At 41.3% G+C, this 11,227-nt stretch overlaps 1 protein-coding gene across 1 annotated transcript; it reads left to right on the forward strand.

Moving 5' to 3' along the window:
- Window positions 1–4,432: 4,432 nt before the first annotated feature.
- Crp (C-reactive protein) lies at window positions 4,433–6,349 on the forward strand. Its single transcript, NM_017096.4, has 2 exons — window positions 4,433–4,608; window positions 4,827–6,349. Exons 1-2 carry the CDS (start codon window positions 4,545–4,547, stop codon window positions 5,453–5,455), a joined length of 693 nt encoding a protein of 230 aa, NP_058792.1. The 5' UTR covers window positions 4,433–4,544; the 3' UTR covers window positions 5,456–6,349.
- Window positions 6,350–11,227: the final 4,878 nt, after the last annotated feature.

Genomic DNA, 11,227 nt, shown 5'->3' on the forward strand with positions numbered 1-11,227 from the left:
ACAAAGGAGCCAAAACCATCCAATGGAAAAAAGATAGCATTTTCAGCAAATGGTGCTGGTTCAACTGGAGGTCAACATGTAGAAGAATGCAGATCGATCCATGCTTATCACCCTGTACAAAGCTTAAGTCCAAGTGGATCAAGGACCTCCACATCAAAGCAGACACACTCAAACTAATAGAAGAAAAACTAGGGAAGCATCTGGAACACATGGGCACTGGAAAAAATTTCCTGAACAAAACACCAATGGCTTACGCTCTAAGATCAAGAATCGACAAATGGGATCTCATAAAACTGCAAAGCTTCTGTAAGGCAAAGGACACTGTGGTTAGGACAAATCGGCAACCAACAGATTGGGAAAAGATCTTTACCAATCCTACAACAGATAGAGGCCTTATATCCAAAATATACAAAGAACTCAAGAAGTTAGACCGCAGGGAAACAAATAACCCTATTAAAAAATGGGGCTCAGAGCTAAACAAAGAATTCACAGCTGAGGAATGCCGAATGGCTGAGAAACACCTAAAGAAATGTTCAACATCTTTAGTCATAAGGGAAATGCAAATCAAAACAACCCTGAGATTTCACCTCACACCAGTGAGAATGGCTAAGATCAAAAACTCAGATGACAGCAGATGCTGGCGAGGATGCGGAGAAAGAGGAACACTCCTCCATTGTTGGTGGGGTTGCAAACTGGTACAACCATTCTGGAAATCAGTCTGGAGGATCCTCAGAAAATTGGACATTGAACTGCCTGAGGATCCAGCTATACCTCTCTTGGGCATATACCCAAAAGATGCCCCAACATATAAAAAAGACACGTGCTCCACTATGTTCATTGCAGCCTTATTTATAATAGCCAGAAGCTGGAAAGAACCCAGATGCCCTTCAACAGAGGAATGGATACAGAAAATGTGGTACATCTACACAATGGAATATTACTCAGCTATCAAAAACAACGACTTTATGAAATTCGTAGGCAAATGGTTGGAACTGGAAAACATCATCCTGAGTGAGCTAACCCAATCACAGAAAGACATACATGGTATGCACTCATTGATAAGTGGCTATTAGTCCAAATGCTTGATTACCCTAGATGCCTAGAACAAATGAAACTCAAGACGGATTATCAAAACGTGAATGCTTCACTCCTTCTTTAAAAGGGGAACAAGAATACCCTTGGCAGGGAAGAGAGAGGCAAAGATTAAAACAGAGACTGAAGGAACACCCATTCAGAGCCTGCCCCACATGTGGCCCATACATATACAGCCACCCGATTAGACAAGATGGATGAAGCAAAGAAGTGCAGGCCGACAGGAGCTGGATGTAGATCGCTCCTGAGAGACACAGCCAGAATACAGCAAATACAGAGGCGAATGCCAGCAGCAAACCACTGAACTGAGAACGGGACCCCCGTTGAAGGAATCAGAGAAAGAACTGGAAGAGCTTGAAGGGGCTCGAGACCCCATATGTACAACAATGCCAAGCAACCAGAGCTTCCAGGGACTAAGCCACTAACTAAAGACTATACATGGACTGACCCTGGACTCTGACCTCATAGGTAGCAATGAATATCCTAGTAAGAGCACCAGTGGAAGGGGAAGCCCTGGGTCCTGCTAAGACTGAACCCCCAGTGAACTAGACTGGTGGGGGGAGGGCGGCAATGGGGGGAGGGTTGGGAGGGGAACACCCATAAGGAAGGGGAGGGGGGAGGGGGATGTTTGCCCGGATACCGGGAAAGGGAATAACACTCGAAATGTATATAAGAAATACTCAAGTTAATAAAAAAAAAAAAAAAGAAAATAAAGTTTGGAGGTTGGTAAATATGTTATATTATTCCCTTAGTCTCTATGATGGTTAATTTTAATTTTCAACTTAATACAATCTAGAATCTCCTGGGAAGAGAGTCTCAGTAAAGGATTGTCTAGATCAAGTTGATCTGTGGGAGTTGGGTGATCTTAACTTAGGTGGGAAGGCTGCCCACTGTGAGTGGCACAATTCCCTAGGCAGGGGATACTGAACTGCATGAGAATGGAGAAGTGAGCTGAGAACAAGCATGTGTGCATCCATTGTTCTGTTTTTGATTATGGTTGTGATATAATCAATTCCCTCAAGCTCTTGTCTCTCTTCTCTGTTATGATGGACTGTAACTTGGAACTGTGAACTAAAATAAATCCTTTCTCCCCTAAGTTGGTTTTGTCAGCCATTTTATATCATAGCAACAGGAAAGGAAGATAAGACATTCTTGAATCTCTTACTTCAGTTTTTGTGGCTCAGTTTAAATGCTGTTTCCATGTAAAAGGTTTCCTATGTAAAGATACCAGGATGTTTCAGGGCAGGAGATGGCCAGTATGAAACCATGGTCTTTGGTTCAAGGATTGCTACAAAGGTGTTTCTATTTTCTTAAGCTCTTCGAGATGTGTAAATATCACAAACCAACTGCAATATGTAAATTAAGACAAAGGGATTTGTGAATAACCTACTTTTGAAGATCAGAGTTCAGTAAGGGCACTTGTAACAGATAAGTTCAGAGACTCGATGTGATTGTTTCTCATAATTGGGAGTCAAAATTGGAGTGGAGGGGCCAGAAATCACTTCTTAAGGCCTTTACATTTGTTCATTTTAAAAACAACGTTTAAAAATTCTAGAAAGAGTTAAGAACTGTGCCGAATGTCAGGTGTTGTATAAGATTAAAAAAAAAACCCAGAAAAAAAATCGGTTATTGGGAGAGAGGGAGAGAGAGAAAGAGAGAGAGTGTTGTTGTTTTCTTCTTCAGTGATTGATGTCAGAACCAGAAATCCTTGAGTTAAGGAGGGAGATTGGAACAATGGAGGTCTTGGTTACAAATAACCTTTCTATCTTCCTTCTTTTTCCCTTTGTCTTTCTCTTCTTTCTCTAAAATGCAATGTTTATTATAGTTTTGGCGTTTGGGGAAATGATAGAATGAAGGTGAAATTAATGATGCGTAAAGCAGAAAGAAACACTTGGTGGCAACATTCATTGGGTGTTGGGCCATCTGGGCCTGTTACAAAGGTGCAAGTTTGACCTTAGATGCATTGTGCAACTGTTTATTTCTTATGAGGAGTCAGAAAAGCAGGTAGATTTTATGATGGAAAGATACAGAGTGGTAGCAACCAAGCTTCAATATGAGAATGACCAATTTTCAGCGACTTAACAAAATATAAGTTTGCATATTCTTCAAGAAAATATTTGGGTAGATGATATTTAAGGGTTGAAACAATGGCTCTATGATAACATTTACTGGTGCAACCTATTTTTTTTTTCTTTTTTTTCGGAGCTGGGGACCGAACCCAGGGCCTTGCGCTTGCTAGGCAAGCGCTCTACCACTGAGCTAAATCCCCAACCCCCGGTTCAACCTATTAAGTTGCTGTGCCAGCCTCTACTTGCAGCTTGTTATGGGGAAGATGGGGAAGGTGATTGCTCTCTCTCTCTCTCTCTCATCAGCCCCCACCAGAAGGCAAGAAAGGAATGAAAGGGAAGTCATGAATCTTTACTGTAAAGGTGCAGCCTAGAGAGTGTCTCTTTTCTGACCTGTAGCTGAGGCTGAGAAATCTAGTAGTCTTGGGTAGGATGAGAATGCATCCATCTTAAAACGGAATTACTGAATGAATGGCTCTCTGCTTCAGGGGATACAGTATTTTTCCCTCTAATTTCTCAATTAGAGGGTGACTCATAAATGGAATGAAAGAATGAATGAGATTGTGAGGGATTCAGGAACAAGGTGAAGGAGCACGGTATTCAACTAGAAGACTCAGGTAAGCAGAAAACTGCTTAACTGTTAGGCAGTGTGGAGGGACCACTTAGATTCTGGACAAAAGAAGCAAATGTTAACCATTCTGAATTCTCCCTGATGCTTCCACATTAAAAAAAAGAAAAAATAAAAACCAAATCAACAAACAAACAAAAACCCAGTCCGTTTCACGAGATTGAGCCATAGTACATTTGGGATAGGACAGGTGTTCTCTTCAGTCAAAGGTCTCTGATAAGTCTGTGCAGTTGGCCAGGGAAAGTTTGTTCTTGGTTCTGGGAATGGAATACTTGTTTTCTTCATTTCCCAGTATGGGAAGGAGCAGCTTCCAGAAGAGGTTAGCAGACCCTGGGGATTCAACCATCGCATGCACACTCATGAGCGCTCATCTATTAAGCTAAAATTTCCCATTATTTTCTCAATATAGATAGGCAAAATGGAGCCTTGGGAAGGTTTCTCATTTTTCCTGTCACACAGAAACTGGTGATTCAGGGGTCACAGGAGTTTGCAATAAATAACCCACATCGATTTCTCTGTTCTAGAATGTTTTTTTTTTTTTTTTTTTTTTTTTGCTTCCCTTCCTCCCAGTGGTCTGATGTTTACCCCAAGAGGCAGTGTTAGGAAATCATTTACAAAGTGGTTCAGCCTCTCCATCTGCTACAGTTATAAATCTAAGGATGGGCTGTGCCTGAGGCAGGGGATCCAGGACTTCTTGCCCTTGATCTTTCAGACAGAGCTCTGTCCTCTTAGTCCGGATCCCAGCAGAGTCGACAGCCATGGAGAAGCTACTATGGTGTCTTCTGATCACGATAAGCTTCTCTCAGGCTTTTGGTCATGAAGGTAGGAGCTATTATAAAGTTTTTTTTTTCCCTAGGGGAGGACGATGGGAGCCTAATATTTTACATGAGGAATTCAAGGATCAGGATCAGGTATAGCTGTGTTCCATAAGGAACCTGGGAGAGGGTCAGATGTCTCTTGATCCCAAACCCTACTTGTAAGGGAGGATACGTCTTCATTATCTGAGAAACTACTCACTTTGTTGGTTTTCTGTCTCACAGACATGTCTAAACAGGCCTTCGTATTTCCCGGAGTGTCAGCTACTGCCTATGTGTCCCTGGAAGCAGAGTCAAAGAAGCCACTGGAAGCCTTCACTGTGTGTCTCTATGCCCACGCTGATGTGAGCCGAAGCTTCAGCATCTTCTCTTACGCTACCAAGACGAGCTTTAACGAGATTCTTCTGTTTTGGACTAGGGGTCAAGGGTTTAGTATTGCAGTAGGTGGGCCTGAAATACTGTTCAGTGCTTCAGAAATTCCTGAGGTACCAACACACATCTGTGCCACCTGGGAGTCTGCTACAGGAATTGTAGAGCTTTGGCTTGACGGGAAACCCAGGGTGCGGAAAAGTCTGCAGAAGGGCTACATTGTGGGGACAAATGCAAGCATCATCTTGGGGCAGGAGCAGGACTCGTATGGCGGTGGCTTTGACGCGAATCAGTCTTTGGTGGGAGACATTGGAGATGTGAACATGTGGGACTTTGTGCTATCTCCAGAACAGATCAATGCAGTCTATGTTGGTAGGGTATTCAGCCCCAATGTTTTGAACTGGCGGGCACTGAAGTATGAAACACACGGTGATGTGTTTATCAAGCCGCAGCTGTGGCCCTTGACTGACTGTTGTGAGTCCTGAGGCACCTCCTGGGATTACATTCTCTCCCTTGTCCCTCCTTATGAACCTTTTAACCCCAGCAGATGTTGTAGATCTGTTTTGTGAATATGGCCTTTCACTTCTCTGCTCTGTGGTCCTCAGCACTAGAGCATGGAATTTAAATGTAAGGCTTCCAGCATGTGCATCCCACTACTCTTTATCAAAGAGAACCTGACTTACCCACGGTGTGTGTATGTGTATTTAATTAAAAAATTTTTAGACATAATCCTTCTCCCTCACACAGATGAGAAACCAGATGCACAGAAAGGAGAATAATTTTTTATTGTTTTTGTTTCAGAATGTCATATTGAATGGTGTACTTATATCCTTTCTATCCCTCCCTCTTCAAATCCTCTACTATCCCCCCCAATTCTCCCTCGAATTCATGATGTCTTATAATTAGCCTTATATGCACATACACATCTATCTATCTATCTATCTATCTATCTATCTATCTATCTATCCATCCATCCATCCATCCATCCATCCATCCATCCATCTATCTATCTATCTATCTATCTATCTATCTATCATCTATCAGTAATCCATCTTACTGATTACATTTAGTGTTTCTTGTATTTTGTTGAACACTTGAGACTGGATAATCTATCAGGAGGTCTATCCCTGAAGAAAACGGATTGTCCTTTTCTCAGCAGCTGATTACCTCTAGCTCTTCATATATGGGTGTGGCTTTGTGAAATGTTTCTGTCCATGTTGCATGTCAACTGGAATCATTGTGCAAGTCTTTTTTTGGGCAACCCAGAGTGATGGAGCACTGACTACACTGTGCTCAGAATCAGTTCTTTTCTGGAATAAAACCTGTACTTGAACTTTCCAGATTCATGAATCAATAAAGTTACCTTTGGCTTGAACAAATTTGAGCAGTTTCATGACTAACTTTATTATTGACCCTCTGAAATCAAGACTCTAACTTCAGGCTGACTGGCACTGTCTTGCCGAAGCATATCCCAGCCACCCTACCCTCTGCTGCTGGAATCTTTTGTGATGAGTCTCTCTGAGGTGGACAGCCCTACTTTGGAGATAGCTGGTCATTCACGGGGTTCAGGTGTGGGCTTCTGATACTCTCCCTTTTAGAATTCCAGTTTGAGAACAAAATTCTAAAGACCTTTGAGAGTCATGTATCTGGAGTCAAGTCCAGTGATGGAAAGCATTTGTTTCAGTCTGTTTGGCTGCTTTATAGAAACAGACCCCTCAATGTTTCTGGCTTTTCCCAGAGGCATCCTTTATCATGGTTTTTCTGGACTGGGTAAACAATAAAGTCATTCCATAAGGTTTTATTGAGGGTTGGAGAAGGGGCTCCTTCAATCATTATTTTAGGGAAGGCATAGGCTAGAATGGTTAAATTTAAAGGTTCTAGAATCAGGTTGATGTCCTGGTTTTATATCTTACAATTATGTGACCTCTTTGAACTCAGTTTTCTTACCTCTAAGTAAAGAGAAATAATTTCACTCATTTAAAGGTCATTGTAAGAGGTGGATATGATTACATAAACAGTAAGCTCTTGTAAGAATCACCCTCCGTTACTATTAGTTGATTTTATACTACATGCCTAAATGTTACACACCCTGAAAATAGTGCTGTTGGAGTTTTGTCTAGGTTGGCAGCATGTGTGTTTCTGATTTGCTAAGAATTCAGTTCAGATCATTAGGTGGACGAACAGAGTGTCTTTGAAGAAATTATTTATGAATATCGATTTCCCTAATTGACCTTTGATAACCATTTAGAATCACAAGAGTTAGGGAAATATATTCTTAGGCAAAAATGCAAGTGAAGATAATTCTCCATTGTCCAATTAGGGCAGATCCATATACCCTGACACTCAGCTAAGTGGGAGAGAGGGGTGATGCTCTTTTCAAGTTAACGAATCTAACCAGGAGATATGTCTTAATTATAGAAGGCCGTCCCAATTCCTCAGGGATGTGGGATGAGCTAATATGTTCTTCAGAATTCAATTATGGGTACCTTGTACACACAGTCTAGTGGAGAGCCTCTGGCCTGATAATTTTATCCAGGGAATTTTTAACAGGTAGTATTTGCATTCGGCGTGGATTAAAAAAATCTTAATAAATACTTCTATAGTGCTTAAACTTAAGCAATTTACCTCTCTAGCAGATACCTTGATGTAATATTCTTAGAAAATGTATTCCTAGGTACCTGGTGAATTGTCCTAATATATGAAGTTGTTAGATGTAATCTAATAAAACCATGTCTGCTGAGAATGATTTTGATTTGGGAATGTTGGTGCTGGTATTTTTTATTTTTTATTTTTTTGTAAGTAGGTAATACCAACCTTCTATGTTGGTCACTCTAAGTGGTATTGGCAATGCTGTGTCATTGCACTGGGCTTTTCAGGGATCATGCATCAAACTTATCCCGGAACCTTAAAGAGCAAGTTAGAAACACAGGGAGCCCCTGCTCTACTTAAACCTTGATATTAAAACTAGGCAGTGGCTAGGAAGATGGCTCAGTTGGTAAAGCACTTGTCTTGCAAGCTCGAGGACCTGAGTTTAGTACCGAGAGCCTACACAAAGTTGCCTGGCATGGTGGTCCATGTTTGTAATCCCAACACTGGGGAGGTAGGAAGAAGAGAACCAAGGAGGCTAAATGGCTAGTCAATCTGACCTAAGTTGGCGAACCAGATTAATGGAAGACTGTTTCAAAATATGTAGATGATGTTCCTGATGATGATCCTTGAGATTGTTTTCTGGCTTCTACACACATGTGTGAATACATGCACACACAACTGCACATAGATATGCGCGCACACACACACACACACACACACACACACACACACACACACATACACACACACGTGCACTTAAAACCAAGGCAAAAATATTATGCCTTGTTTACAAGAAAGTTAAGTGGACTTATTTAGAATTTCTTTTTATACAGAAAATGGAGACTTCTAGTTCTAATCTTTAGGCAAGGCCTGAAGAGACGTCATAGTTCATTTACAGGCTAGATCCAGAGGATTGAGCCATAGCACAGGTCAGAGCACCCAAGGGTGGTTAACTACGCACACAGCTTTCTTTTGTAATTGAAAATTGACATTTGGTACAAAGGTTAGGCCTAACCCTGGCCCAAATGGCAGCCTCTAAGCAGCAGATGCGACACGGTGCTGTACTGTCAGGAGCCAACATAGGAGAAGCTAAAAACTAGCAGGTGATCTTCCTGATACAGTTCAGAAGCCTGGCACATCCCTGTGTCAGGTAGAAATACTGTATTACTGCTCATGAAAGAGGCTTTGCATGTTCTCCAATAAGAGCCGTCATGATGATGTCACAGTTAAGTCTGGGAGTTTTGTAGGTGCAGATGAGTCTGTGAGGACCCATGCCTTTGGTAAGATCTGGTCTATCTAGAGCCTGGAAGATGGACTACAGATCTCTCCAAAGGTGGAGATAGGGTCTGACAGACAGATTCGTAACGCAAGTTGACAAAGTAAGGAGAATATTAAATTTGTGAATCTTTGCCCTGTGTTTTTTTGCTGTCTCCAATTTTATTGTGTTGCAGGAAAGTCAAGCTTAACACAAGGAAAGCAAGTGATTCCAGGTTATTAATAAAAAACAACAGAACGTCACCCACAACAAGTTTTAAAGACATAGTTTTGGTCCCTAGAGTCCCCTGAAAAGAAAGTGATGCTTTGATTTCTAAGTACCTCCATCCCAAGATAACTCCCCTCTTGCCTCTGATAGGTTGGTCTGGTGACCTGCAAAGATTCTTCCCTTCCGTTTCCGGTCTCTATCTCACCTGTGGATATCTGTTCGTTTCACCTGGACCAGAAAATAAATTAAGTGGGCTTATTTGTTTTTTTTTTTTTCCTACAGAAATGGAGGCTTCTAGTTTAATTTCCCTGGATACCTGGCCCAGTGATACACTGTAGTCTCCTAATATGGAAATCATTACCTCTGGGGTGTTGATCATGTGTTCAGAATCATTGACTTGGGAACTGCTAGGCCAGGCTCTATGCCCAGTGTGTTTACAGAACTAGTCTTATCTGGTGGGCATTCTTAGCTCCCATTAAGCCTCAAGGCAGGTGGTTGTATTCAAAGATGGATTTAAGTCCTCCTGGCCCAATTTTGTTATGTGAACACAAATATCCCATCCTACAGACATAATGTCCCATCAAGGTTCTGAGGGTGCCAGCTACCTAATCCCAGGGAAGATTATCTCATACTGTTTAAAAGTACCCTATACTTTTTCTTAAAGATTTATTTATTTTTGTCTTATGTACATCGGTGTATTGGCTGCATATAACTGGAGTAATAGACAGTTGTGAGCTGCCATGGAGGTGCTGGGAATTGAACGCGGGTCCTCTGGGAGAGCAGTCAGTGCTCTTAACCACTGAGCCAGTTCTTTAGCCTCACTAATTTTTTTTAAAAATTATTTTATTTTTGAAATTAAATATAATTACATCTTTCCCCTCTTTCCTCCATCTAACCCTTCCCATGCATCTCCCCTTGCTTGGTCTGATACGTGTGGACTATATTTCTTTAATTATGGCTACACACACACACACACACACACACACACACACACACACACACACGGGAACAAAAAAAATACTACACAGTATGTTTAAGGGCTGGCCACTTGATATTGGAGAACCAACTGTGTGCTTTTTCCTGGGGAACATTATTCTCCACTGTCCCCACTCTCAGCATTCCTTAGTTACCTGTAGTTCTTTGTCTAGGGTTGAGGCCTCATGCGTTTTTCCCTTCAGTGTTAGCACATCTATTGGTGTCACCCTTGTTCAGGTCTCGTTTAGGTAGCAGTGTTGATGGGACTTCATAATGGAGGCAGTGTGTGTGTGTGTGTGTGTGTGTGTGTGTGTGTGTGTGTGTGTGTGTAGATTGTAAGAGCTACAGCGACAAGGAGTTTCCTGTGAGCTCATCTCCCAGAAATGAAGCTAAAAGTGCCTTATTCTGATCTGAGCTTTTATTGTATACTAGACACTGAGGCCTTTAAACACACTTGTTTGGAGATTTTGTAAAGATTCGTTTTAGAGTACTTACTTTCTCTCTTTTAATATATATATATATATATATATATATATATATATATATATATATATATGTATGAACACCTATGTATTCATTCTTCTCTCATATATTACATCCCGACCACAGCTTCCTCTCCCTTCACTCCTCCCAGCCTTCCCCAGATCCTTCAGAAAAGAGCAGGCCTCCCAGATACATTAACCCAACACAGCATAACACATTACAGTAAGACTAGGCACAAACTCTCGTATCAAGGTTGGACCAGGCAAACCGGTAGGAGGGAAAAGGTACCAAGAGCAGGTGAAAGGGTCAGAGACATGCCACACTCCCGTTGTAAGGAGTCCCACAAAATAAATCATAATATATATGCAGAGGCCTTAGCTCAGACCCATGAAGGCGCCATGATTGTAGTTTCCATCTCTGAGAGCCCCTTCGAGCTCTCCTTAGTTGATTTTGAGGGGCGTGTTCTCCTGATGGATTGTAGGAGCCAGAGTACTTACCTTTTTTATATTTATTTATTTATTTATTTATTTATTTATTTATTTATTTATTTATTTATTTTAGGCTTGGAACTCACTACATAGATTAAGTTGGCCTCAAACTCACAGAGATTTTCCTGCTTTTTTTTTTTTTTTCTCTCTCTGAGTTAAAGGTATGTGCCATCATGCCCGGCTAATTTTTGTTTTATATGTAAAGAAACCAAGGTCTGAGGAGGTTAATCAATTTTCTT

This window comes from Rattus norvegicus, chromosome 13, assembly GCF_036323735.1.
Source record: "Rattus norvegicus strain BN/NHsdMcwi chromosome 13, GRCr8, whole genome shotgun sequence".
Lineage (NCBI taxonomy): Eukaryota > Metazoa > Chordata > Mammalia > Rodentia > Muridae > Rattus > Rattus norvegicus.